The sequence below is a fragment of the Grus americana genome, chromosome 4, assembly GCF_028858705.1.
Source record: "Grus americana isolate bGruAme1 chromosome 4, bGruAme1.mat, whole genome shotgun sequence".
Taxonomy (NCBI): domain Eukaryota; kingdom Metazoa; phylum Chordata; class Aves; order Gruiformes; family Gruidae; genus Grus; species Grus americana.
The window spans coordinates 82,580,171-82,607,665 of record NC_072855.1 but is presented as its reverse complement, the minus strand read 5'-3'; the positions used below and the strand labels follow the sequence as shown (position 1 = coordinate 82,607,665).

Below are 27,495 nucleotides of genomic sequence, written 5' to 3'. Positions count from 1 at the left end.
CATATTTTTGTGGTGTGGGCTATTTTTTTTCAGTCTGCTGCTAGTTTTTAAATATCAAGTATAGCATATGTTTAACACAGAACATATGGAAAGAAAGAAAAAGCAAATCTTGAATTCCAAATATCATATTCTTAGTAGAAAAGATTCCACAGTGTGAAAGTGGTCATTCAGAACAAAACCAAAAAAATGTATTTATTATCTATAAGTATGTATAAAACTAGCTCTAGTTCTTCTCTTATCTATCCTGATGTCAATCTGAAGTAAGAATGTTCAAGACAGCACAAAGTGTACAGAACAGAATGCCAACAAGCATTTTCGGGGAATAGATCAGTTCGGTATGCCTGTAAGAGCATGTCTGAAAAACTGACCTTCATGGAACCGACCAAGAGCAGCCGCTGCTGCTTTTATACCTTCCGTCTCATCAGCAGGCTGTGCTCTCCAGGCCGTTCCCCTCCAGGGAAGGGCTCCACAAGCACGCTTGGACCTTCCTCCTCTCTTTCAGGCTGGCCTAGGTGGGCAGGGGCCAGTGCCTCCAGGGTGGGCGAGAGGCCTGAGGCTAGCCACGCGCCTCCCTCATGCACCACCGCCCACAGAACCTGCCGCCAGCACTGCTGAAGCAGAACGGCTTGGCTTGGCGGAGCTGCTGGCAAGAGCCTGCTATTACAGACCAAGAATCCTCGTGCCACGTGCTATGGAAATGCCACAGCAAAAGGCAGTCCATACAAATTACGATGATGCCGTTTGTGTAACTATAAATTGCCTTTACCAAAGAGTATCTTTGGTGAAAGGGTGCAACTTCTATTCCCACGCTAGGACACCTGCCCCGTGAACGCAAAACACCTAAGCAGCAAGAACTGGCATTGGAGGCAAGCCCCTGAAGGAGACATGCTGTATACGTATAAATCACAAGCTCTACTCTACCAATATCAGATCTCAGTAGAAATACACTACGAACGGACAGCACGCAAGTAAAACTGCCAATAAGCCAGCATCCGTTCTTGCTGAGAGGGTCTACTGTAAGGTCATCCTAATTTCAGGGAATGCTTACATTCCAAGTAAGAGGGAGCTCCATCAGTTTTGGCACTGTCCAGGCAAACACAGAGACGAGTCCCTCTTTGGAGTAGAACGTTCGATTCACCGGCCTCGGTAGGAAAACCGTGTTCGGCTCAGAGGTGGCTTCTTAGACGCTCTGCCAGAAGCTTGCGTGCTCTTTCTCTAACGTAGGTTAGGGAGGCTAAGGCACATTATTTTTCTTGACAGACTGACATTGCACTCATTTAATTAAACTAATTCTTAAGCCAGATAATTATCTTTTTAATTCTTAGCAGACAGTTACGTTCAGCTTCTGAACTCTCTCATTTGTATTTCTATCTGCTCTTCATATTTTGTTCCTACCTACTTAGGACAAATGGATCCAAACTGTCGTCAACTGAGAGTGTGCACAAAAGTTCTTTTTCTTGGGTTCAATGAAACTAGTCTTAAACCAAAACCAGAGCAGAATGAGGAAATCTTTGCTTGTAGTTCACAATCTCTTAAATGACCAGACTCGATTCATGTGGACGAGGGAGCTGCAGAGCTAGGAGCAATGTACCTCGTGACGCAGATGCAGCTGTACTGGGGAAAAAGAGACTCTAAACATCGGAGGGGTGCTCTGGATGCTGCCTGTCAGTCTGTGTCCAGAGATGGCCTGGACAGCCCCGGACCACGATGCTTTCATTGGCTTTGCCAGGAGTTCCCTTCCCTGCGTTAGCGTTAAGACATTGCTTATTTCACAGACACACGGCGACGTACGGGTCAGAGGCCCCTCTCTTGGAGCTACCTCTGCCTAGGCAGGATGAGGGGGGAGGTGGAGACAGGCTCCGGTCCTTGACTGGCTACGCAGGCACGGCCGCGAGGTACTGCTGGATGCTCTAAGAGGGGTAGTAGTAAAGCTTCGCCCTGTGCAAAATGCTCCCATTTCTCAGCAGTCCTGGAAGAAGGTTACTATGCTGCTCTTTGCCGGTACTGTCTGACTTTCAACAGGGAGCACTTTTTGTTTATGACAACAAACAAGATGACAGACATTTAAGAACCAGTAACAGAAGAAAATGCTCACCTCTCCCTTTATATAGGAAAGAAACCACTAGAGGCTATTTCACACTTAAGTTTTTTTCACCAGCAGATGACTCTGAATAGAAAGCAAAATAATAAACCCAGCACAGTGACATCTGCATTCCTATGTGCAATCAGTGTTGTAAATAACCTCCAATACTAGCTGACAGATTAAAGGCATCACTCGGTCCAAACTCTCTCTGACCAAACTGAAACACGATGCAACGGAAAAAGACCATCGCCAATCTGAAAGTGTCCCTCCGGCTGCAGTAGTTTTCTCCTCTTAAGTCCTGCCAGTTTGTCTTTCCTTTAGAGCGCAAGGGCAGGGAGAATTTATTTGAATACCACGACAGGATGAAGCAGCTCTTACATAGAGAGAAAGACTCAGAAAGGACACGGCAGATTTCATCGGCAGTTGAAATAAGGGACGTGAGTGCAGGTGTTTGTGCTCACCAGTGTGTCTTCCTCCCCGAGATCCAGTGATGCCAGCAGCAAGCATAAAGCTCTAGGTACCATCCTTACTGTCTCTCTTCCTCCTTCCCCCCCTTTCTTTTTCTCTTTTTTTTTTTTTTTTTTTCCTTCAGTGCACTTCCAGATAAATGCCAGTCATTTGGCCAGGCCTAACTCACAGAAGGTACAGCAGGCACAGATGGTACTAATGCATAAATGTAATCTAGCAAAAGGATGCCAACACCAACCCAGAAAAGGTTCCAAGTAACTGCAGTGCACTTTAGAGGAATACAGTGATTGGCAAGGTGAAAGCTGAGATTTGCAAGAGCTTACTGTTCCCAAATCAACAATAGAAATTCTACAACAAATGAGCATATTTATTTATTAATTTATAAAATGCACTTAATACCAAGATCTCCGGGCACGTGTATAATAAAGCCTCACCCAAAACCAAACTCATTATACAAATTATACTGATCCAAGTAAATGAAGGGAGAAAGGGAAAGGATTCAAACTGAAAAACAGAACAAAATCCAGCGCCACGTACCCGTTCCCCCACGTTTCTCGGGAGAGCTCCTAAGAGGAAAAGATGGGCAACGCAGAGGTGCTTCTAAGTCAAGTGACTGAGGCAGTGTCTGGGCAGCGACAGAAGCAAATCTCCCATGTGGGTAGCTCTGTAGACCATAAACACCCTATCCTTCTTCCTCAGCATTCAGAGCAGAACAAGACCCATACCAAATCCTTTTTCCAGTAGTCGTTGGTAACGTACGCTTAGCAGAAACGTACAGGGAAGAGAATAAATGCAGTTTGACTGTGTCCCCACGGGACACTTCTCCTGGCTTCTGGAGAACATTAACATCTCCATGAAGCACATCTGTAGCAGTCATTTCCAAGGAGGAAAAAAATATTTCAGAAAATACAGACTTCACCCCACATACCCCAGTCCACAAAGAAGGAAAAGAGCGCAACTGCTGCAGGACTCGAGCGGTATCTCTTTGCAGTGCACACATCCTAGAGGCTGCCAGCACCACGTGTAACGGGCCAACTGCTTGGTAGTCCTGAAAAGGAGCCCGTGATAGACACCACACTGTCATAATACAATCTGAGGACCAGCTTCTGATCTTATTTCCATGAGCTTTACGCTGCTGACTTTAAAGGAGCTACTCCTGATTTCAGTGAGACACATGAGATCAGAAGCAGTGCCTAAAAATTAACAGAGGCTGGTAACTATGACACCAGTAAATCCAAGTGAACTCTTAGCAAATGCCTTGCTAGAAGGAAATAAGGAGAGATTAAGTTTTAATTTTGCGCACAAGGGGGCCAGACACGCAGCCCTCACTTGTAACACTCTGTGTTCCCGGACAGAGGCACCAACTCCTGATTCAAAGGTTAGGCAGATGTGGAAATGCGTATTGGCATTTCATCTGTGTCCCCATTTATTAGCATCAGAAATCGGCACTTGTTATCGTAACGGACTAGTTAGAGCAATCTCTTCCTCTGCGTTCTCCGAGTACAGCGGATCGTGGGTCAACGGCGAGGGCTTCAACCAGCAGTAATGCTAGCAACAATAGCAATAAATTAGCACCATTTGAAATATGCCTGACACATAATTAATACGCATCTTTGCAAACTGAGCGCAAGGCAGACCGACAGAGATGTATATGAACATAAATCAGACAGCTTCATAGATTCTCCTCTCTCATAATCCAGAAGGTCTCAATCAGATGTGGAGCAGGCCACGGGAAAAAATATAGTCTGCGGTTATTTTAATTACGTGTTGCATGAGGGTTTGGCTTTCAGGAAGGATTTAGGCCTTGGTCCAGGGTAGAGGATTCTGGAGCTGCCACTTCTAACACTGCTCTGAATGGAGAATGGGTTTTTTGGGGGGGGGGGGGGGGGGGGGGGGGGGGGGGCGGCAGGGAGGAATATCCAAATATCTGTGAAGTTTACCATCCCTAATCCACCTGAATTAAAACAAAAGCCTAATGATGTGCTGCAGGGTTTTGTCTGCAGAAAGGAGAGCTGACTCGTTGACGTGTACTCATTGTGCTGGCGAAGCAGACACGAGTCGAGGGGTGGGGAAACAGCTTGGCATCCGCGTTCTTTGCCGGGCCCAGCGGTCAGCGTCATTAATGCTGAATTCATTATCGCTGTGAAGGATCCAGCTATCGGATGTCGCCGCACAGGCTTTGGCTGGTGAAGCGACAGCTGGATCACAGTGGCATCTAGAGGGCTGCCACGCGCACTGAGCGTGCAGGCATTCGCGTGGCAGAGCGCGGATCCTGCCGGGGCTCTGCCTCGCCAGCTGCGGAGCCATCTCAGCCCAAGCGGTCACGGCAGTGGTAGAGCTGTGCCCTCCCGCTGTGCCAGGGCCTTTCTACTATTCGTCCTAAGAGGATCTACTTAAACCCTATCTACATCTTCAAATAGATGCAGATTTTCCCACAGAATTTCTGGAATGGAATTTTTTCCTCGTAATAATTGTGCAATAATTATTTTAAAATAATTTACATAGCATCCTAAACACTATCTGATTGGGATGACTGCTCTCTTTACAAGTAATTAACATATGCCAGTCAGATACCCTAAAATCAAACGGGCCAGGTTTTTGGCTGGGGTATGAGTGCCACCTCATTGCTCTGTTGTGAGCTGAGAACACGACCCCTGGATGACTTACGGACTTGATAGCTGCCGTGCATCTGCTTCTTAAATAGATGAGCCATTTGAAGGTGACAAGATCTGTTCAGAAAAGCCCCGGTGAGAGAAGCGGATCAGGGAAAGGAGACTGGGAAGTATTCCTAAAGGAAGGACATTCTAGGAGGGGCTTGAAGGGGACTTTCCTGAGTCGAGGTCATGATGGAGGAGAACAGGAGTTCGAAGAGAATGGTTCTTCTCAGAGTGATGGTTTATCTGCTGTTACCTCTGATGTCAGAGAAAGATAAATTGCATTCTTCTCACTTTGAGTAGTTGCACGGAGGGGAGGAAGGAAGGAAGATAGAGATTTTGACTTTTGCTTTAGAGATGCCATCTCTAGGAACTGCAACTTTCTGATATTCTTTGCTTTTCTTAGATGAAAAAGACTCCAAAGCCCCAGGTTTTGATGTTTGTTGGTTTTAGCGGGCTTAAAATTGGGCGCTGTTTCTGATTTTACCAGGCTTAAAATGCGATGTATTTAGTAGCATATTCTCTTTTCTCCCCCCCCCCCCCGCCAAAAAAAAAGATGTAGAAGACTCGAGGAGTCATTTTTAGGATGCTAAAACAGGGAAAACATTTGGCACTGAAGATCAAGCCTGCTGTCAGCTTGGCTGGAAGTCCTCCCGTAACATAAATGGGAACCCCAGTAATACTTACTCCTGACAAGGATTCATCCCAGAAAGTTTTAGAAGAGTTCAAAGAGCCAAGACACTTCTGAGAGAAAACCTCTCTCCTGTTCCTTAGCAACCCCACCCTGCCGCAGCGATGCACGTATACTGCAGAAATTAAGGAAGAGCTCTCAAAGCTTCACCTCGAAGTGAGTGTTAGAATCCCACCCCTGCGGTGGGAGCTCTCCTGGTGACAGCTCAGCGTATCACTGCAGATGACGGGAGAAGCGGTGTCCTGGTTAGCGCGGCCATGCGAGCGAGCGTGAGCCCTGGGTGAGGTGCGCGCTGGGATGGCCGCCAGGACAGGGATCACTTTCCCCCTGGCAGTGAGAACAAGCTTGATCTGCCTTCCAAGGCATAATTAGATTTGAAGGAGAAGAGCCCTCCATTGGCAGGCGCTTGCAATGGGAAAACAAGAACGTGTCCTTCAGGACAGAAGGGTCAAACCTCGCCAGGCCGTGGTGTATTTGCACGGAGGCAGAAGCGCTGCAAGCGAGGGAGGCTTACTGCCAAGGGGTCAGATGGAGAGCGCGCCGGGGCCCTCGCTCCAAAGAATCCGTGATAGAAAAACAGGGACTCTCCAGGCCATTTCCACATCCTTTCCTTTTGCATAAGCAATGCTTGCCTTGTACGAGGAAAACAACAAACTCCTGCCCTCTAGAGACAGGAGACCTCCAGCTCTGCTGAATAAAATATTTGCCACAACCTCCTTTTGAAGCAGATGCTACAAATGCATACAGTTTTATTCTCCCCTAAGGCCCACACAACCGGCTCAGCAGCTCGTCGCGCTCTCTTCTCCCAGACCTGGAAGGCCAACTCGCAGGAGAGGCAGCTTGTCACAATCGCTCTTTTTCAAGGCAGTAGTTTATTTGGAGAACTGCTCAATAAAGCAGGCACAGAAAACTTGGCAAAGGAAGATAAATCCCTCCCTTCTTCATTACCAAAACCTGTCTAGGCAGGTTGGCAAAACGCTCACGCTAGTCGAGCACTCGTTTTCTTTCCCTTCCCTTCCCTGCCTGCATACCTCCACGATCCGCTCGCCTCCTTGTCCTTCTCTGAAAACCGGTCAGGGCAAGAGCTGCCTCCTTGGCATACACGTGAGAGAGCGACGGGCACTCAGACACAAGGGGAGTACAGACAATAAGAACCACCGGTGGTCGCCCCGCTCCCGAGCAGCCCCGCGGACTACAGGTCTGTGCAGATGCGGGCGAGGAGCCGTACGGCGCCTGTGCTGCTCCTGTCTGACTTGATTATAGCAGGAGTTCAGTGTGGATGGAGCTTTTCAGATCGCTCCGCAGAAGTTTCTTGGAATTTCAAAGGTGGGGAAACGGTGTTGAAAGTCTAGCCCTGCACCTTTGCTCTCAAGTACCGGGAGCCTTGGCAGAAGCACTCAGTGTCACGCAGCACGTTGAGCTACAAAATCCCTTCGGTCCGGGGTTTTGCAAGGTTACGCCACCGGTCAACACGTACTTTGAAGGTTTTGTTCGCTGTAACGACTGTGCCGAAATGTCCATATGTCCAGTTACAAAATAAGCGTTATTAGTGGGGTGAAAAGCTGTTCTTAATAGCATTTTCTCAAAGCCGCCAGTGTACTAAAAATACTACAGATAATACCACTCGACTCCTCACCACAGCGCACCGAGTACTTCCATTTACATCTAAGCAAAGTGTGTACGAAGCGGATAGCAAACCCTGCCAGATGACAACAGCAGCATTTTATACATGCACGCTTTGCTCTGCGTCGGTGAACGTTTGCTGCAAACCTTTAGCAAACCACATCAAGGCGAGAATTACCAAAACACACGCCTAAATTGCAGGCACTTGAAAATACCCAACAAACCAGAACTTAGCAACTTCGTTCAACAGTAGTAAACTGCTGAACAGGGACTACGTCACATGTAAGACATAAATGGGTTTAAGATACCCGCGGGGTTTCTCTGCAGAAATTACTACTTTCTGCATAATATTTAAATTAAGGTTAAAGTTTGAGGCAGATGGCTACAACTGAGCTGCGTATTTTCCCGCAAGAAATACCTGTCTGACACAGCAGCAACAGACTCTTGCCCATCCATTACACACCGTATATATTTAGACAGCATCTTTGAAATATCTATTTAGAAGCTATTACTGGCAGTTCTGTTTTGTTGGCCTACACTCTAAAATACAGTATTTATTTGGTGCAGAGAGACAGGGACTATCTTTTAAAAGAAATTAGTCCCGTCCTTTTCTGCACTGCACTCCACGCTCGCTTTACTTGCCTACAGTAAGTAAAGCAGGACCGAGGGATGGAGGGTGGCTGGGAAGTCAGACTCAGCTACTGAGGTACCTGTAATTGTGCTGGCACATTCTCCTCAAAACAGTCTTGTTTTGAGGCAGATGATGCCCGTTTTCATTGTGAAAGTACTGTTCTTCAGATTATGTGACTTTTCGAAGCTGACCTACAAGACCGCTAGATTGCTTGGAAAGATCATGACAGTCATGCACACAAGCTAAGGAGGCCACATTACATAAATATGAGGATAATAAAAAAGTTATATGCCCTTCTACTTGTCGCAAGTTACCGGCAAAAATTGCTAGAGTGAAAAAACCCCATCCTTCTTAGGGTTAAAATATATAGCACCATTTATCTGTAGTTTGCTTCTTTTTACTATGCTGTTGTTACTTAAGGAGGATTCGGGGCCCATCCAGTGTTGTTCTTGAGGTTCAGGGCTTACGTCATCTCTCTCGGTGACGTTTCAGCCATCGATTAAGTAATCCTGGGGAGAAAGCCTCCTTGGGCAGCCCCAGAAACGATCCTGATGTCTGCATCAGTAGCGATGGGTTCTGTAGCAGTAACGCCAGCTCAAGATCATTCCTATAAGAGATTCATTGCTGATTTATTCTGTGAAAAATGATACTCCCAGCACTGTATAGCACTGCAAGTCATCTTTTCCCAGGTGCTAAATATCTACTACCATAGCGGGGTTCCAGGAGGCCGATTGGGACTTCTTCACTTGCAACTTGTGCGGCTGCCTAATGGCACTGCGTTAGGACGGCGGCTGGTGAGCCAGCAGCCCCTGAAACCTGTTGGGGGTGGTCTTCTGTGGGCAATAACACGGCATATGCAAGGACAGAAAACTCCCGACAACTTAAAATGGTTTTGCTTTATATAAAATAAACATGCTGGTAGCAACGCACATCTGCAGAGATGAGGTTTGAGCGCTAAGAGCTTGGCAACAGAGCACACAGGTTTCTGTCAGCAGAAGCGTAAAGCCAATTCCAAATTCTTAAACTGTTCGGAGCTCCTCGGGTCTCCGAGACGAGGGATGACCCGATCGTCAGGGACAAAGGGCAAGCGAGAGAGACTTGTCAGTTTAAATCCCTGAACGCTGCTCAGAGCTGCACAGGACATGGGTGGGTTAGCAACCCCTCTCTAGAGTAAACATATAAATCAGCTATCTTTAAAAAAAAATATATAAACTTAACTTCAGTTGTATGCTCCAGCTTGTCAACGGATATTTATGAGGTGAGCGTAATATTGTAACAGCTACAGCAGTGAAATACATCCCGAGCGAGGGAGCTAGTAAAGAAGCGCACGGATGTTAATGCCAGTAGAATTTTAATGCCCAGGAGATGGGGGCAAGGTGACGCTAGCTCTACTTAATGTTGCTTTTGCCGGCTACAGCGAGGGAAGACCACCCTTTCTGAAGGCTGTAAGGCAGTGGGGTTTGGCTCCCGAGCCTGGTCTTGTTCCACTCCGTGGGACCAGGCTCTGCTGAGGGGAAGCAGCGGGATTTTGCCAGGGAGGAAACAGCCACCGCCGTTCGGCTCTCGTTACAGGACTTTGAGGAAGGTGCTGCCAGTGCTGGCATCTCGGCGCCTAGTTTGAATCCCTGCCGGTTTTATTCCTTTAAAAGGCCCTTTTATTGTCACAACTGCACACGAGCGTGCAGGTCAGGAGCACGTGCAGGAGTTCATTATCCCCGGTAAGCTCTGTACTGGGAGTTAATGATTCTACAGAGGATTGGAAAGCAGGAAATTGCCTGTTCCCTTGCATTAGCAAAGAAGAAAAGGTTTACGCAGGCCTGGCCCTTACTCAGAGGGCTGCCGGGAAGAACCTGATACTCTCGGCTTTGATTCCTTATAGAGAGACAAACTGCAGGCTGGGCCACAGGGAAGTATGTGTAAGAAGAAAGAGAATCAGGGAAGCCAGATTCTCATCTGCTGACCCAAACTGCACCCACAGTCTCGGCAGACCACCGCAGAAAGCTGTTGCGAGAAGACAGCTTCCCGGGGAATGACAAAGCTGGGCTAACAGGGATGCGCCGATCACAGAGACGAAAGATCCTCTGATAAGGCTGTGAAGACGGGGTAACGCAAATGACATCGCTAAACACGTGTCTCGGGAGTGACGTTATTCTAAAACCTTCTCCTTCCTCACGGCTGTACGGGCACTGATCAATTGGGCTGGAGGGCACAGAGCTCACGCGTGCCATGTAAATGACAAATCCCCAAAGGGTATGTTTCTGTTTATGGGGGCACACGGTTCTCAGCTTCTGCTTGTATGTCAGCAACAGGCAGCCGAGGATCTTGATCCTCCAAGGCCAAAACGAGCCACTCTGTTATGACGTTGTATATTATAGGGGGTAAATACAACAAAACAGAGCTCTAAGTGCTCCTCTGGAAACACCGTTGTTCCTATTAGTCCTAAGTTGGATGCTAAACAATTCAGCAGCGTACAGGGAACCTTTTCCTGTAGGTACGGTTACTCGGCACGTTAAAGAAAATAAGTCACATGCGAGGACAAGCTATGGGTGAGCGACAAAGTACTTGAGAACAGAGGGTGCAGCATAGGCTGGGCGGTGGTATATCGTCACATCCCATCTCCACCCTCCTTGATCCTACAGACCGCTTCACCCGCCCTTTGTGAATTACCGAGGAACACGGCAAGCGAGGCCAAGCACACCAAAAGAAACAGTAGCCAGAGACGGCGGGCTGAAGGTGGTGTGTTAACAGCTACCTCATCAGACCAACGACTACCCAGCAGCAGCCAGCTACTTAAATGTGAAGTGAATGATTGCAAGTCCTGTTCCGAGTTGAGGCTATTCTGTCCCTTCAACTTCCCATGTCTTACTGCTGACAGTTCATAGGTAGCCTGAGCCTGTCAGCTCAGTAGCATGTGGAGGAAGGCTGCGATGATGCAGGATCCACAGCCTCAAAGGAGATCACGTCTCACCGGGACCCTCGTGACAGCATCCAGAGGTGGATGCTGGGTTCAAGGTTTTTTTAGAGAGAACCTGACCTCCTTTAAGTGCATCTTTTTAGGCAATTACACAACAAATAAAGGAGAGGAAACCAGAAAACTTAAAGCATTTGTTATTCAACCCACGATTAAACACTCGTTTTGGAAAAGTCCTTTCCATGCAGTGAAGCCCTTTGGTTCAGAAGGTATCGAGATTAATATAGTATTTCACACGTGAGTACAAAAAGCCTATCTCGCAGGAAAAGGAAGCAGAACAGTTCTACTGCCAAATTTCGGCTTCGCAGGTCGTACTGTGAGGACTGCTGTCGCTCTTTTGGCAAACCCAGTCCGCGTTTGAGATACCAAGAACAGAGCCCGTATATCCGTATCTGTGTATTTGTCTCTCCTTTGCGTGTATGTCATATACTAAAAAAAAATGCTTCTCAACAAGCTCTAGGCACTCCAGATGGTACTTAATAATAGAAAAAGTTATACTCTGACGCGACTCAAGGCAATAAAACTCTCCCCAGCCAAGCAGGCAGCCACGGCATCGGCACCCAGCTCCCCCCAGCCTGTGCCTCCCCTGCAGTGCCGTCCCACCAAATACTACGATGTGGGGGAAAAGGAGGGTGAAGAGATCTCACAGCCCAGCTCAGTAAGGGACTTACACATTCACCTCAACAAACACAACACATACAACTTCTGTGATGGCCGGGTACCATCCTGCTACTCATTTGATATCTACTATCAGACCTTGGTTGCCTTTCATCTATTTCAGTTTGGAAAGATCTAGCAAAATTTATTAGTCATCTCCACGAGAGCGCTGCCTCTCATTCTCACCCCGGCACATTTTGATACTCTTTTTTTGCTGAGCTGTGTGTCTTCTGGCTGTGTTAGTCGACGAGAGGAAAAAACCCACCTCAATAGACAGTTTTAAATGGCTGACCAGGACATAAAGTTTTATTGCGGTACCTGTTTGCAGCTTGTAACCTAAAGAGCAGAAAGTCTGTAGTTCAGTTTGAAAAAAATGCAGCAGACAAGCAAAACCTAGATGACGCAGGAGCTACATGGTGAATATTTGTACAAGGCTTTGAACAGGGAAGGCCAGCTCTGTCCGTGCGGGAAGCAGGCTCAGCTCCAGAGGAGCCGGTGCAGTTTCCCCGCTGCCCCCATCGAAGAGCCCAGAGTTACGTTACGGATCGCTGGAAGGCGGCGCACGTTCGCTCACGCATGCACACGTACAACTTAAAGTGCTTCTCATACCTACCCAGCCAACGTCAACAGCTGGGTTCCAGGCTTGTATCCGAGCGCAGTCCAAAAGCAATCCTCCTCCACGTGCCCAGGGCGCTGCCCCTGCAGAGCTGCGCGGGCTCGCAGAAGGTCACGCTGGAGGGGCAAACGTGGCTGTTTCTGCAGGCACCTCTTGGGGCCTTTTTTTTTTTTTTTTGGCATTGCCATGTGAGGCTCTAATCTGCAATTCAGTGTGAGCGTCCGCTTCCCTTGAGAACGCGTGCCCTGCAAGGACTTTATCTTGGTTGCCCCATAGCTTAAATTCAGTGAGATATTCAACAATTTAAGAAATTACTGTGATGTAATAGAAAAGTATTCCTTCTTAGGTAAAAACCCCTGCCATAAATCTCTTTGCTCTTTTTTTTTTTTTTTTTTGTTGTTGTTGCTGCTGCTGTTGTTAAATACCTGCCATATTCTTTTCCTGCAGTACCTGTGGTGCATCTTATAGAGTTAAGGGTGTTTTTTGTACTATTCAATCTGGTGCATGGAGACAACTCCCATATTCTACAGGAAGATCACAGAATGCCTGCATAACTCATGTTTTAATTAGTCCTAAACCACTAATTTAGTTCAATTTTATACTGACTACATGTTGGTATTGTTAAGGTTTATGATCCAGTGATTTACAAGGCATGATACATCTGATTTCAAATTGGTTGTATCGATTGTTTAATTGAATACAGGGACATGAGTGTAACATTAACTCACCAAACTGGTGGATCATAGCAATGCTGCTAGTATGGTAATTCACTGGTGTAATTAGTTACGTAGAATAAGCATGTTTTAATTGTGAAGGCCAAAAATAGACTGATGAGTCTACTGTTCGGTAAATTTTGCTTTTATTTAAGTAAATAGCCCTTTTTGTAAAGTGCAGATTTATCGGAAGAAAAAAATTATTTTATTTAAAAGCTGTTCTTAATGATGAAATAGCTATAACTACATAGGAAGTTTTGGATTCCTTTTGAGGAATGACTTAGACAAATATGCATCTTTTTCTCAAAACCAACCTGCACAAAGACCGTGGTATTGGTTACATCACGTAAAACCCGTTTTTCTACTTGGTGAAAACCTACAGTTCGTACTGATTTGATCTGGAGTGATAAATCCTTAACAATTGAAAATTAGTCTTTTCTGCCTACTTCAGTTTACCATCTAGAATGTGAACGGTTAAAAATCTCACTTAAACTACAGTGTATTTGTTATTATCTATTATTGACCAATATTGGCACTGTTTTGGTAGCCGGCACTCCTTAGCTGCTCGGAGATTCTCCAGCTAACGGTGCTTCGTCTGCCTGTCAGATGGGTTACGCGATCAGGGGTCTGCCTGACCACGCAGTTGCTTCTTTTTCTCCTTCCTCCCCCCGTGAGTCCTCGAGTAAGGAGGTTGTGGGGAAGAGACCATGGGAGACGCGCGGGGAACTGCTCATTTAGGGATCTCCTCTGTCCCTGCTACGTCTGCAACCACTTGTCCCGGAAGGAAAGACCCTCTAAGCCAGCATTTAGGGGAAAGAGTTACGTACGTGAAACAAACTGCGGCAAACAGACCTAGAGAGGCTTGCTGATATACGCATACCTATTTTTGCTAAGAAATAATAATATGAAAGGTATATACGGTAATTGTGCAAGTTAGACTGGAATTGCAAGCATGGTGAGAGGTTAAATCCTTTACCTTGGCTTGAAAGATACTTCTTAATGCATTTCACGCGTGGGTATTGTGAAACTAGGCACCTTGTCGCATCCCATTACCTGAACGTAAAAGCTGTTCTCTACTATGCTGGCGTGCAGTATTTGCTGCTCCGTTAATGACACTACGGTGTTCCTGACCTTCTCGTTAATTAGCACTTTCAGTGTATTTTCCAACATCCCGATTTCAGCTCTAACCTCTGCGAGCATCACGCTGTACACAAAAAATGGCTTCTTATACGGAAGGCTCTGCTTTCCTTTGAAATCCCTCATTCTCCAGTTTTCTTTTCAGTAAGAAAAGGTAGTCAAAGTTGCCAGTACAGAAATTCACAGCAGTTATAGCACTGTCTGATGATACATCAAATGAACTCACTAACTTAATGCCTATGGGTAGGTTCAGAGTGGAAGTGACTCTACCTCAGGTAAAAAGGAAGAAATTGTCACAGGAGCATCTTCCTGAAACTTTCTAACCCCTGCTAGAGGCTGGCACTGAAGACGTGTTCAGAACAAGACAGAACGTCTTTTTCTTAATTTTAGTGAAAGCTACACCCTCAGATATCGCCTCGAAATTTTATTTTAAGGTTTCACAATTTTGACATTTATTATCGAACACGTTTATGTTCCCTTTCCTCCTCAGTTCCCCCCTTATATCGTTCAAAAATCATCTACCACTCACGGCCAGCCTTTAGAAGACGATGGACGCTCCCCAAAAGCGCAGGGCACTTAGGAGAAGGCACCTGGCCAGCGGCGCGGGGCCCAGCGCTACAGAGCGGAGCGGCCAGGACGGAGCAGAGGGAGCAGCTCTCAGCGGATTTGTAGTGACAGTTGCAGTCACGCTACCTGGTGGGATCCCAGCCACGGCAGAGATGGAAACCCGTGCTGGCTTTGGTGACCAGATGTCAAGGTGGAAGTTCTCCCTAATTTTCTATACGTGGCTCTTCAACTGGAAATCCTCCCTTGGGCCACAGAACACCATCTTCCCTAGAACCGAGGGGCTAGTTTGCCCCGTGTTATATAGTTCATTCATGCCGTTCTTAAGAGCTAAAACCACACTCAGCTGCTCTTAACGCACTCACTGCACTTACTGACTTTGCGCAGTCAGACCTTGAAGAAATTATTTTTGATTCCAGTGATTATTTCAGACCTCAGGTAAAGCACCGAGCCACTAAAACGTCTTCTAAACGCAAACCGAATGCAAACACCAAAATGAATAATGGTAAAATCATTTGCCCAAAATGCATGTAAATTCATGCACTGGTAACTATCTTTAAAGAACGGTAAGAAAGCTACAAACAAAAGCAGAAATTTTGTATCGATGGATACACTGCAATATTAAGTACATCAACTAGGAACTACTGCAATTCCCCCATTACCTGTTTTCTGCTTATGTTTTTTTTTGCAAGGTCTTGTTTTTCCATTGTGGCATTCAGTTGGATGTAAACATCCTTGCTGACAGTGTTTATTTAACATTAGCTCTGTTGTTAGAAGTGCCCGAGTTGCACAGCATTTCTGGATTTTATGCCTCAGAAATACTTTGCTTCTACCACAGATTTTATTTTGATATGCTTAATTTAAAAAAAACAACGACAAACAAAACAAGCAAATGGAAAGGCGCATAAAGATGTCCAGGCCTATTATACTTTGCCTTTAAAGCAATCTCTTTGCACTCGTGGTTCATCTCTCTGCATCTCTAGTGCCTTTACAATACAGATGGTAGCAGTGAGAAGTGACTACAATTGCTGTACCCATCCATTCACTGGTTTTAGATTTATTAGGCAGTTGACAGAACTAGAATCATTAGAAGAGCATTAGGAGAGAATTCCCTTGATCAGAACACTGCCCCTTTCGTGCCAGTCAAGGGCAGGTGCCAGCCGACACTTGCTTGAGTATTGCCAAATAGCACCGTGGGCAATCACCCTCCCTGTTAACTGGGAAAATACTCAGATCAAAACAAACGAATGAAAGGAATATGAAATTCAGCCCTATCAATTTCATTTGATAATTCCATAATCTCCTAGGTTTAAGAAGGAAGCAGTAATTCTCCCCCAACCATGCGTCTTCAAAAAAAAGTAAGGATTCAAAGCGTGAGCACAGTTGCCTATTCCAAAACTAGCACAGTTTATTTGGAACCATCTTTTACAGTTCTCATAAATTGCTTCGTAGACACGGGCAATTTCAAAGTCCTCAAGTAGGAATTAAAGGGGGACAGAGAAAAGAAAACACGCTCAGCTTTTTTCCTTTTGAGGAGACTTCTGCGTAAAGGCTCTCTAGCCGCTGTGAAGCCTGCACCCCTACATACCTTTGAGGCTCCCCCCAGTCGGGAGACAGCCACAGAGAACAGGCTGCCGCCCACCCACCCACATGTGTCCCTGGCCAAGGGCTCCTTACGGACCGGCCGGTGCCAGATTTTCTTACAGGGTGCCCTCGAATGAAGAGACTCGGTAACGAACAAAGAACCTCACGCCAAAACACGCAATACCGGCTGGCGTTCGCTAATCGTACCACAGGCCTTTTCGTACCAGTACCTCAGGCTTCCCCGGCATACCCTGGAGAACTACTCTCTCCAGGTGGACAAGTCCTGAACAAAGGCTTGACCTAAGCTGGCTTTTTCCATTGCAAAAGGAAAGGTATCGCTGCTGTGCCCAGAAGAGCTGTTTAAAGAGAGGAGCTGTTCTGTTGAGAGTACGCCCTACTTCAAAAGCCAATGATCGATTTCGAGTTTGGGCATTTAAGTAATGCTCCGAGAAGCGACTGACAATTTTTAGGGCTTATCCCAAATTAATAAAAAGGGGTCATGATTTTTGCTAGTGGATTTGTTTCATTCAGCTACACTAAAAGCTGTCAAGATTAATCTGGGCCCGTTTATGGGAGAATGGTATTTACTCGTGTACGGCACCAAAAGAAACCGCTTTTCCTGTTGGTGCACAGCTATTTTAAAGCACGTAAGAACAGGTTTTATAGATGCAGAGTTCGGGTTATTGCTAATAAAATACAGTTTCAAATCAGCAGCAGCTCTGCTAACTAACAGTCACATTTATCCGTGCTGTGCTGCGCGAGGATTCGGCTCGGGGGAGATCTGTGGGGCGTATCGGTCTTTGCCGTGATCTTCCTTTACCACGTTTAAATAGGTTTGAGTTTGCTCACTACAGTTACTGAGAATTTGTAAATTATCCTCCCAGAAGACCCGACAGTGTTCAAAATGCGTCTTCTGTGTCATGGCTGCTTTCCTAACATCATAAATTTGTAAGTCAAATGTAGTGCCTCACTCTGGGTAATTTCCATTAATTCTTAAAAGGTTTTTCATGGCTATGTTATTTCTACAAACATCTGAATTCAAATTACAGCCGCCTTCTAGCATCTGATATTCAGCATTCGAAGATGTTGGTTGCATTTAGTAGTCCACCAATAAGAGCTTCTCTCTTTTCCCCCCCCTCAGGGCCGATGTATCAACTTCACCCGAGTTCAATCTCAGTAGAGGAGGAGAAGCGGATACCGGGAGGAAAGACAGCCACATTGCCACTTTTCAACCAAGCAGAGAGAACCCAGCACTTCCTTGCCTTTCTTGGATCATCTTCAAGCCCGAACTCAGAAGGTTTCTGCGTTCCCCACTCCCAGGAGCCGACACGGCCGTACTGAGCGCCCCCGTTTCACCCCAGCGCCTTGATACTCTGTGATTTGCAACAGTGACAAGAGCAGCAGCACTGACTTGCATGCCTATGCTTTTACAGAACACAAAAGGGAGAATACAGACACCAAAGAGGATAATGTTTTTCTATTTTTGTTATTTTATGGTTTTTTAAGGACTACAAATTCTCAGGACGTAATGTGCTTTTAGCCGAGATGCAAAGTTTCTCAGATGCAGAGATGGCACGTGTTATTTAAACGGGGACTACTAGCCAAAGGCAGAGGATAAAAATTCCCACCAGGCTAAGCAAGCACAAGAGCTGAGTGCCTTACAGCGATGTCAGATCACAAAACCCTTGCGAGTCTCCCATCGCAGCGTGCCTTACGGGAACCTTCTGACTGGAAATCTTGTCATTCTAACACTGAAAAGTGCACACGCATGACAAAATGTAGACAGGATGCCTCGAGGTGTTGGTAGCAAGCAAGACTTTGCCCTTTAGTTTTTGAAGACACCTTCCTTTCATTATGCACCCGGGACAGGAAGAAAATTAATAGAGCGTTATTCCACGAGAAGACAGCCTGTAACCAGAGATCTTGAGCCGAGTTTGAGGGACTGATGCTTCAAGACCTTGACACTGTGGCTGGTGGTTTTTTCCCCCTTTCCTGCATTCAGAGTTCAGTAGCGCATAAAACATCATCATCTATAAACATACCTAGCAGTTGTAGGCTTATGTATTTTTTTTTTTTTTTTTTTAGATTACAAAAAGCAGTAGCCACTAAGCTGGTATCTCAGGGTTCCCCCCCCGCTCCCCAAATCTCCAAGGGCTCTTCAGCGTCACAAGCCAGCAACTCTCTTTGCATGAGAATTTCAAAGTTTAATTAATATAATTAAAGGCAACAGCAAGCAGCAGCCTGTGAAGATTTTGCTCATCTTTTTTATGCCTTTTGACATTGAATGACCTATTACTGTATGTGCATTACTCGGTTTTTGAGGGGGCACCGAGCACTGGTTAAGATTCAGCAGGGGAAAAAGACCTCCTTCCATCAATTTAGAAATTAAATGTACGGGAGCGCCGGCCATCACAAAACATTGACGATGTACGTATTATAATTTTTTAGAAAAACCAGTGTCGTGTCACGTCGACGATGCCAAATTATGTTAGCGTGAGCGGAAACACTGTGGGGGAGGAAGGAGGGAGCAGCTGAAGAAAAAGGCTCAAATGATCCAGTCACTTTCGATACTGTACTTCAGATGCAAAATGGATATTCGAGTCGAAACCTGACAAAGCGCGCCCGCTTTGATGGGAACTGGTATAGACAATGACCAGTGGCTGGGTCAGTGGGATGTCTCTCTGCGAGCAGGGAGGCTTATCAAATGACACTAAAAATAAGTTCAACAACCATCACGTTGGAGGGGAAAAGGCGAACATTTCACATTCGGTGGGCATGAATGTGCGCAAGATGGAAAGAGCAACGCGAAGCATCCTGGTCTAATTATCTCCTTTGTGCTCTTCATTGAAATCGCAAGGGACTCTTGGTCGATGGCCAAATTTGTAGCACTGCCCAAAGAAGTCTTTGCATCTATCCACTCGCTTACATCTTTTGCTTGAGTTTATTTATGTCACTGGTAGCCTCATCATCAACAGCCATGTGAGCACATTAGACTATAAATAAAATTATTATCTAAGTTTCGGCGATTATTTCCTCCTCCTTCTCCCCGCCCCTAGCCTCCCACCCTCTTCATAACGGTCACCCCCGATACCGGCTTCAAAAGACACCCCATCTTCCCATGGCCCCATGTGGCGTGCCGAGAAAGCCTGCCACAGCCTAACTCGGGGGCTCCCGACTGTCGCACAGGCAGCGAGAACCTGTCAGACACCGGCTCGTACAGTACGCAGCATCGGTCAGGTATACAGAACAATCAAGTGCCCAGAGATGGCTTCTCGCTCCCATATCTCGCGAAAGCGCAGCTTTGATACCACCGGCTGTCGGGTGGGGACCTTTTAGCTCCGTTACGTACAAAAGGTTGATTTTATCCATGAGCCATCAACAAGTCTTTGACTTATTTCGAGCCACTGATTATAAACCTCCGTGTACTCTCCAGCTTAACTCGAGATGACGCACCAAAACTAGGTAGGTTTGCTAGGACACAGGTGAGGGTCTGTACCGCCTCTCAAGATGCCGAGGCGGTACAGGCAGAAACACCGAGCTCATCAGACACCAAGTTAAAATAAACTCTGCTCCATTTTACTTATTTCCCCCCATATTTAATGTAAACGCGACACTTTTGAGATATCGCTGGAATTGTCAGCTTGCATTTTGAGCAGTGTGTTGCATAACAGGAAAAACATGCAGATGAAGAGGATTTTTTTCCCCTCACATGTATCTGCTGCCTCTCAAAGAATACTTCTAACAAACAGAGCCACAGAAATAGAAATGCACTAATAATCTTTTGTCCTCTGTAGCTGTCTATCCATATTCATTAAAAACCGTGGAACGCGCAATTTTTCACAGAGTGGCTGATACCAAGCAAAAACGTATTTCAGGTATCTACATTGATTTTCCCTTCTAATTGGCATGATATTACAGTGCACCACACTTTGCATTTAGCTGAAGATAATACCCTAAGAGTTTCATTATTATACAGCGTGGAATATCTGTCACAAATAATTTGGGGGCAAGAGGCAGAGGGTAATAATACTTTAAAATCCAGTGATTCAGAATGACACAAAGTAAGACTTCCTTGGCACGAGAGCTCAAAATGCCTGTGAAAACCACAATTGGGAGGGTTAACAGAGTACGTCCCTGGCACAGTTTCAAACCTTGGGTATCTCCTTACAGAAAGCCCGTGTCCTGATAACATTGGTCGTACCTATTTTAGCCTGCATAAGAAAAGTAACAGTCTCTTGAAAATTTAGATGAGTGTAAGCGTGATAAAGAAAACATTCTACTTGGAAGTATGCATAAACTCGACAGTCTGAAACGGTTCTTTAACAAGATGCCTCCTCTTATTTCAGTATCTTATTTGCGTATGAAATAGATCCTCAAAATACAGATGAGATGGCAACTACAGGCGTTGGGTAGTGTGACCCTTCACGTGTTCAAGCAGTTTAGGAAACCTCTGATCTCTCAAAAAATGATGGGAGAAAGAGCGTCTACTCAGACAAGTTTCCCTTCTCAGGAAGTCGCGCTCTGGGTCTCCGTTCTGTACAAAGCGGTTACTACCGTGGCACAGACGCCAAGCTTTCATTTGCTTTCCTTACAGTTGAACTACGAGTTCCGCCTCAGTACCAGCTTTGTAAAGGGTGCACGCCTTGCCCACAAAGACAGCGTGCCAACAACGTACCGCGGATGTACAACACGAGACAAAGTAATCACGGGGCAGCAAGCAGCAATTCCAGGGGACAGGAAATATAATCTAAATGGCTTCTTACCCCAATGCCACCAGCTGCATTGAAACCTGTTTCGGATGCAGCACAATCAGGCAGAAACGACCCAAAGCGTTAGGAAAACGAAAAGTTGGCTTCACTGTCTTTATGCTCAATTCCCTGGTAATCCTAGATGTCTGCAAACGCTGTTCTCAGGCAAGCCGTTTAAACAAAACTGGGTCTGCGTGAGACAAACAGCACTCTACAATAATCTCTCAATTTTTAAGAGATTTAGTGATAGTCCTTTTACTTGATCATGCTGAGAAACAGAACACATAGCCCACCACATACGAGAGTGTCACCAGCACGAAAAGCACATTGGTGAAAATGGCTGGTTTGCTGGGTTTTTGTTTTGTTTGGTTTGGGTTTTTTTTTTTTTTTTTTCCTAAAGAGCAATGCACAAAACACACAGAAACACTGTCAGCCAGTCCTTGAGGAGCTCCTGTTTCAACCGAGACAAAGCAGAATTTATAGGAACAGGAAATGTTATTGTGGACAATAGGACATCCTAAATATAACTTGGCTGGTTTTATTTTATGTATTTTGATAAACGCAGAAATTAATTGGCAGGAGTTAATATGAAAAAGAAATTAAAATGCATTTTTCAGTGTTCCTTTTTGGTTGTTTTTTAATTTAACAAGAACTACGGCTTTGATCAAACATTAATCCGCTGGGTTTAAACCAAAGGAGACAGGTCAGGCTGATCTAAGGTGAAAGGTAAGGGAATTTTCTCAAGCGCCACGATGCAGGCTCATTCTGAGTCACGAGCACTGCATGAAAGCCCAGGCAGGCTGGTATAAATTCACGCTGGTATTTTTCCTGCAGGAAATTACCGTGCCGCATCTCTCCTCTTCTAATTGTCCTTAATGCGACATCACAACTCCGCATTTCACGTCCTGATGTTTACTTAACGTCATCATATTAAAAATGTCCTAACACGCCCACATTGTGGGTGCAATCCTAACTCCTGTGTGTGGTGTTTTGGTTTTTTTCTGAGGCAAAAGAAAACGTTATTTTTTTTAACCGTCTCAATAAACGGTACCTCATGCAAGTCATGTTTACATCCCTTCCCTGTGATTTTGATAGACTCCGAATACACGGTTATCCAGCCTCTTCAAAATTTGTGGTGACATAAGACTGCACTGTTCATTGTTTTCACTTTTAAGCATGTCCTTACAATTCAAATCATGTTGACATACTCAAGGAAAAAAAAAAAAAAAAAGAGTGAAAGCCACAAGTAGGGTAGCTTTTACCTTTTGCTTTTCCTCCCTGCATGTGGAAAGGGACCGGGGAGTTTTGTGTTCTGTCATTTTAGACAAAAGATCCCCTTCCAGCTGTGGGAGAAGTGCTGAACTGCCTCTTTTATTTGTCACAATTTGGGCTGCAGGGAAGGGTGAAGAAACTGAGAGCTATCAATTAGGTTTTTTTCCAGGTGGGAAAAAAACCCACATTTTATCCTGTGGTTATTGGCTGCTACCTCGTGACTAAAATAAAAACTGGTCTGCCGCAGACGAGTTTTCTTTTTTCTAGCTCACTGGGAAGCAGCGAAGGTGTCGTCACCATCTGTCTTTAGATTTTAGCTCACTGGAACTTCTCTCAGACTTCGGAAACTGAAGTCTGCAGCGCTGGGCGGCAGGGCCCAGCCACATCCTGCTCACGTGCCGCGGGACGTTTCCCATCTCCTGCGAAATTGTGCGGTGCCCCGGGACATTCTGGGGCAAGCATGTGCCTCCCTCTCAGTAGCTAATCCAGACGTACTCATCTTGCAGAAGCGCTACCGACTTTCTTCTCCATCCTCGGGCGTGGGGAAGCACCTGCGGCCCAGAGGGTCTCCCACGAGATAACACGAGGAGCTGGGAGAAGGCAGGCGACATAACAAGAACCTGACCTAGATATACAGTAGCTGCCTTCAGACGTGAGCGCGCAAGTCAGGGGAGCATCTCGCTAGAGCCACCTTCTCTGCACGCACATACTGTCAGGCAGAAAACGGTACAGATTTTTCAGGAGCTCGGCTTTGCCCTTCCCCACACGCAGAGCTCTGCTCGCCCCGACTGAGACCGGCCAGAACGAGGACGGCCGGCAGCAGGCTCTGCAGAACCTGCCCTGCGCTCCGCGGCAGCCTGCCGCCAGCACGCAGGTCTCCTTTTTCAAGAGTAGGTTTGCTCGGTGGTGGGCGACACAAAGGTTAAGTGCTCCTTCCGTGTCAAAAATTTCAGCCTGACACCACCAGCAGAGTGGGCATAAATAACGAGGTCATCTGCTGTCGAAGCCAAGCTCAAGCATTACGAGAGAGAAACGTTCCCTTTCAGGCTCTAAAGTGGGTGGGGAGGTTTTGCCACTCTGTTCAGCAAAGAGAAAGGGATCCAGCCCAAGGAGCTGAAGTGGAAACGATACCATTAAAACGGCAAGCCTCCAGCGTCAAAACGAGGCAGACGAACTGTACCGAGGAGAAGTAAAAGCAGGTAGAAACGTACAGATCAAGAACTTAAGTGATCACAGTAGGCAAGTGCAGTAAATGATACATTTGTTAATGAGCATCTTCTAAATACCTCTTGTGCCGCTACAAAATTACTTCATGTCAAAATTTCTAGTAAAAGCCTTATTAGACCTGGCATGTACTATTTTATTTCACAAATCTGTTTTGCATTGGCTCAATTAAAATTGTTATATATTTTTGGGTCTTGTGTAGGTGCCATCTGTTTAACAGTTCAAGTGGGTCCTGTGATGCACTTGTAAATTTTCTGCTGCAATAATTTTTTTAATATAATGAGGGACTTTGGATACAAGAAAATGCCTATATTGCATGATTTTTTTAGTTTTTGGCAGTAAACTTACAACGATTCTTACCGTGTTACAAGGATGGCTCTGCATCCTATGGAAAAGCAAACAGTTGATCTACATGTTTGCACCAAAGTCATATTATTTAATTCACACTTATTTTTTTCATTTGCTTGTTCCGCCTTATTTTGTAAATGAGCTTATTTTCCCAAACTGGAATCCATAGGATTGCTCTCAGCTGGCTCCCTGTGGCTGTAGCTGCTGCCTTCCGTGGAGCAGCTCGGACCACGTGCTGAAGTCGAGCCTTTACCCAAGCAACAGTGAAGTACAAGTGTTTGCAGGAGTGCCAGCCGCACCGATCAGGTCTCTGATGCCTGTTGCAGCACCAATCTGCCTGTCGCTACAGTCCTGCGTGAGGGACAAAGAAAACCTATCTCATAAGAGAGAGCTGCAACAGTCTCCTCCAAACCCCGGGAGCTACACTGTTCCTCACATCACCCATATTTCTGCAGGAACCGACTCGACGGGGTGCTGTTCTGGGGGACGGGGACCCCACAGGAGACTTCCCATGTGGACTAACTGGCCCTTCCTGCTGAGCAAAGATACAGAGAAAAAAGAAACGCTCACCTACGTCAGACTCGCTGGTGATTTGCCAGTCTGGCTTTTGAAGCCAGTGTGCCAGCACCAAGGTGAAGAAGCAAAAGCAGCCAGGCCCGGGACCTCCGTTACCGACGTGCTTTGGAGAACGCGGCCCCAGGCGTCCCATGGAAGGAGGACATCGGAGAAAGCACGGGAACACAACCAAGTCTGCAGGCCAGGACGGCACGAAGGGCCACCGCACCGAGCTCGGGCCCGAGGGGACGCCTGAGCTCCCCATCGAGAAGGTCCCTGCGCCCAGAGCTGCATAAGCCCGAGGAGCACACCTGCCACACGCGGCTCGCCCCCAAACCCGGCGTACCTGGCACGCGCGGACACCGGCACCGTTGCCGAAGCCGATTAAAGCAAACTACACCAACATCTCATTAATGTGACTGGGAACAAATCCACCTTTTTAAGGCAAAAATCCCATCTGCACAGAAACAGTTTCATGTGCTCTACAGCAGACAGCAAAACCCGGGGACCAATCTCCTGGCAAACAGAACTAAGCCATTTTTTTTTTTATACTTTGGTGTTGGGGGTTTTTTTAATGATTTTTAGCTCTTGTTATTACGTCACAGGCACTGAAATGTTCTTTCCCAAACCACAATGAATTACAACAAAGCCCCAAACCCAACCCATTAGTTGGCTGTCCTTTAAAAAATGTAGTCTCAAATTCTGCTAAATTCTCCAATAGGTCGTAGGAGAAAAATACTTACAATGGCAACAATACCGCATCTTATTTTCAAGTTCTCAGTTTTGCTCTACAGGCAAGAGAGGGATGCCAGGTTCAAGCACACAATTTATATATGTAGAACTGCTTTTTTCCGTATAGCGGATCAGGGAGCACACAAGCAAGCGTTCAGCTACCTGCAGCGGTGCTTAGGATGCTCAGCAGGACAGACCCTGCAGCGGACATCACAGAGCAGAAAGAGAACCAGCTCGTTACAAACTCTTCAGATGGGCTGCAGTACCTCGGCCGCCTCGGAAGACGCCAGTTTTTTCTCTCACGTGCCCTGCACGCTCGCTGCGGCTGGACTCGGTTAACTGTGGCAGACAGGTTTGTCTATCCCCAGCTGCCGGCTGGCTGAGGACTCGCCGAGGGCACCGACACCCAGAGCCTCATGGCACTCCTGGAGCACAGCCTTCTGTGGTAGCTGGAAGGAAAGATGAAGACTTCTTCCTAACGTTGCACTTCTTCTAAGATATCCTTACAGAAATGGATGCACCCGAAGAACGCTTCTTGTCCATTTCTGGATTTTACTTACCAGACTGGAATCAGCCATGGAGAGATTCCTCCTTGACCAGATCGCTTCCTTTCGCATTTACTCAGCGCCTCAGAAGCCCAGTAACTCCACACCGGCCCTGGCCATCTGGCTGAGCACCAGCGACCTCCCTTACTCCCCTGGATAATCTACCGACAGCACAGGGAAACCCGCCTGCTCCGACCACGGTGCGAGAGGAAAGCATTTTATTCACCAGGCAGCCAAATACTGCAGCAAAGAACCCGTACCACTACGACACGCCGATGCGACAGCGTTGAACGCAGCAGCCCAAGATGCCTTTACTCCTTCCAAAAACCTCTCCGCGTTATCCGTGCACTCAGCAATTCCTCGGTACTCGGGACAGCTGCTCAGGGTATTGTCAACACCCGGAATATTTTGTGTCTATTGACAGAACTGCAAAATGCTGATTAAATTATGTGCTTTAGCCAACCTGTGTAGGGAAAATTAATTGAACTGCTAAACTGATGGGTTCAGTGTTACCTTGTTGGAACGGGGAGGCTGGGCTATGTAATGCTTGATCTCCTTTTATTTGATTAGGCAAATTAGGAAACAACAGTGTGAAATGTATTATTGTACGAATATGATGTCCAAAATGTGAATCTCATTAGAGCTCTGGCCTTGATGCTTTTTATTTGGTTTCTCTGTAAGCTGAGGAAGAGTAAGCCAGAAATATATATTTTTCAAATTACAGTAATAAACATGACATTCTGTACAGGCTTCAGTCACTGGAACATCTCCTCCTAAAAAGCATTTCTAAGCTTCTGGAGAAATTTAGCGCAAAATGCACTAGAAATGGAGGGGAGACGGTAGGTGGACGAGGTTGGAGCCAGAGAGCATTATCTATTGACCTAAGTTCACTCAGAGCTGAAAGCTGCCTCGGAGAAGAGCAGCTTTATGGGGTGAGACTCCTGGGGAAGCGGGGACACCGTAGCTCGCCAAAAGGACGGCCGAACGCTCAAACGTGTGTTTTGCAAAACTTATCTTGGCACAGGCGCGTATTAGGGTTATTTGCAGAGAAAGGAGGAAGCAAGAAGCGAGGATGAAGGGCACCTCTGAGACAAGCTGCGGGGACAGCCAGCTGCCGTGTGGCACGACCAAGGGAAACTCGGGTGGGCCCTGGAGAGAGCTTTGCTGCAGCAAAGCCAGTGCCTGCGCCCCCGGGGCTCGCCCTAGCACCCTGTCGCGACATCGGTCTCTTCTGGGAAAGGTCTGAATTCAAGGTCACCCCACAATACTGGGGAGAACAAACATGTGGTATAAAGGTAAAACAACACTACATTTCATCTGTAAAAGGGTTTTACGAGAAGAGCCAGTTCAGATATAAGTTGGTAAAGGGTCACTTCACAATATAGCCCTTTCAAATTGCAGTTCAAACTCAGAATTAATTATCCTTTCAGTGTCTTGGGTTTTCTTTTCTTCTTTGCTTCACATTAACTGCAGCTGAAATTATTTTAAAGCAATGATCTTGAACATCATGTCCTTCAGCTGGCCCTGAAAATCCATTTTCTATGGAAAGCCTCCTTTCTTTTCCAAGATTTCTGTGAGTGTATAAAGCTCATCAAGGCTCTGGTTCTCTAGGGGTGTCAGATGCTCAAATAATACCCAGGTGTCTGCCTGCTGGACCAGCTCCAAGGTACTTTATTAGC

General features: G+C 46.2%; 1 protein-coding gene and 1 long non-coding RNA gene across 4 annotated transcripts in view; one reads left to right on the top strand and one right to left on the bottom strand.

The window, feature by feature from the left end:
• ANTXR2 (ANTXR cell adhesion molecule 2) overlaps positions 1 to 19,405 on the top strand; it is a 116,691-nt gene extending 97,286 nt beyond the window's left edge. The window contains exon 17 of one of the 3 annotated variants that reach the window (XM_054824454.1): positions 17,534 to 19,405. In XM_054824454.1, the coding sequence (XP_054680429.1) occupies positions 17,534 to 17,572 (39 nt within the window). In that variant the 3' untranslated portion in view covers positions 17,573 to 19,405. Of the gene's footprint in view, positions 1 to 14,734; positions 14,865 to 17,533 lie in introns of those variants that run through there. The other 2 variants (XM_054824455.1, XM_054824453.1) reach the window with 2 other exon arrangements.
• LOC129205949 (uncharacterized) overlaps positions 1 to 27,495 on the bottom strand; it is a 276,829-nt gene that overhangs the window by 28,176 nt on the left and 221,158 nt on the right. The gene's annotated exons all lie outside the window — the stretch shown is intronic.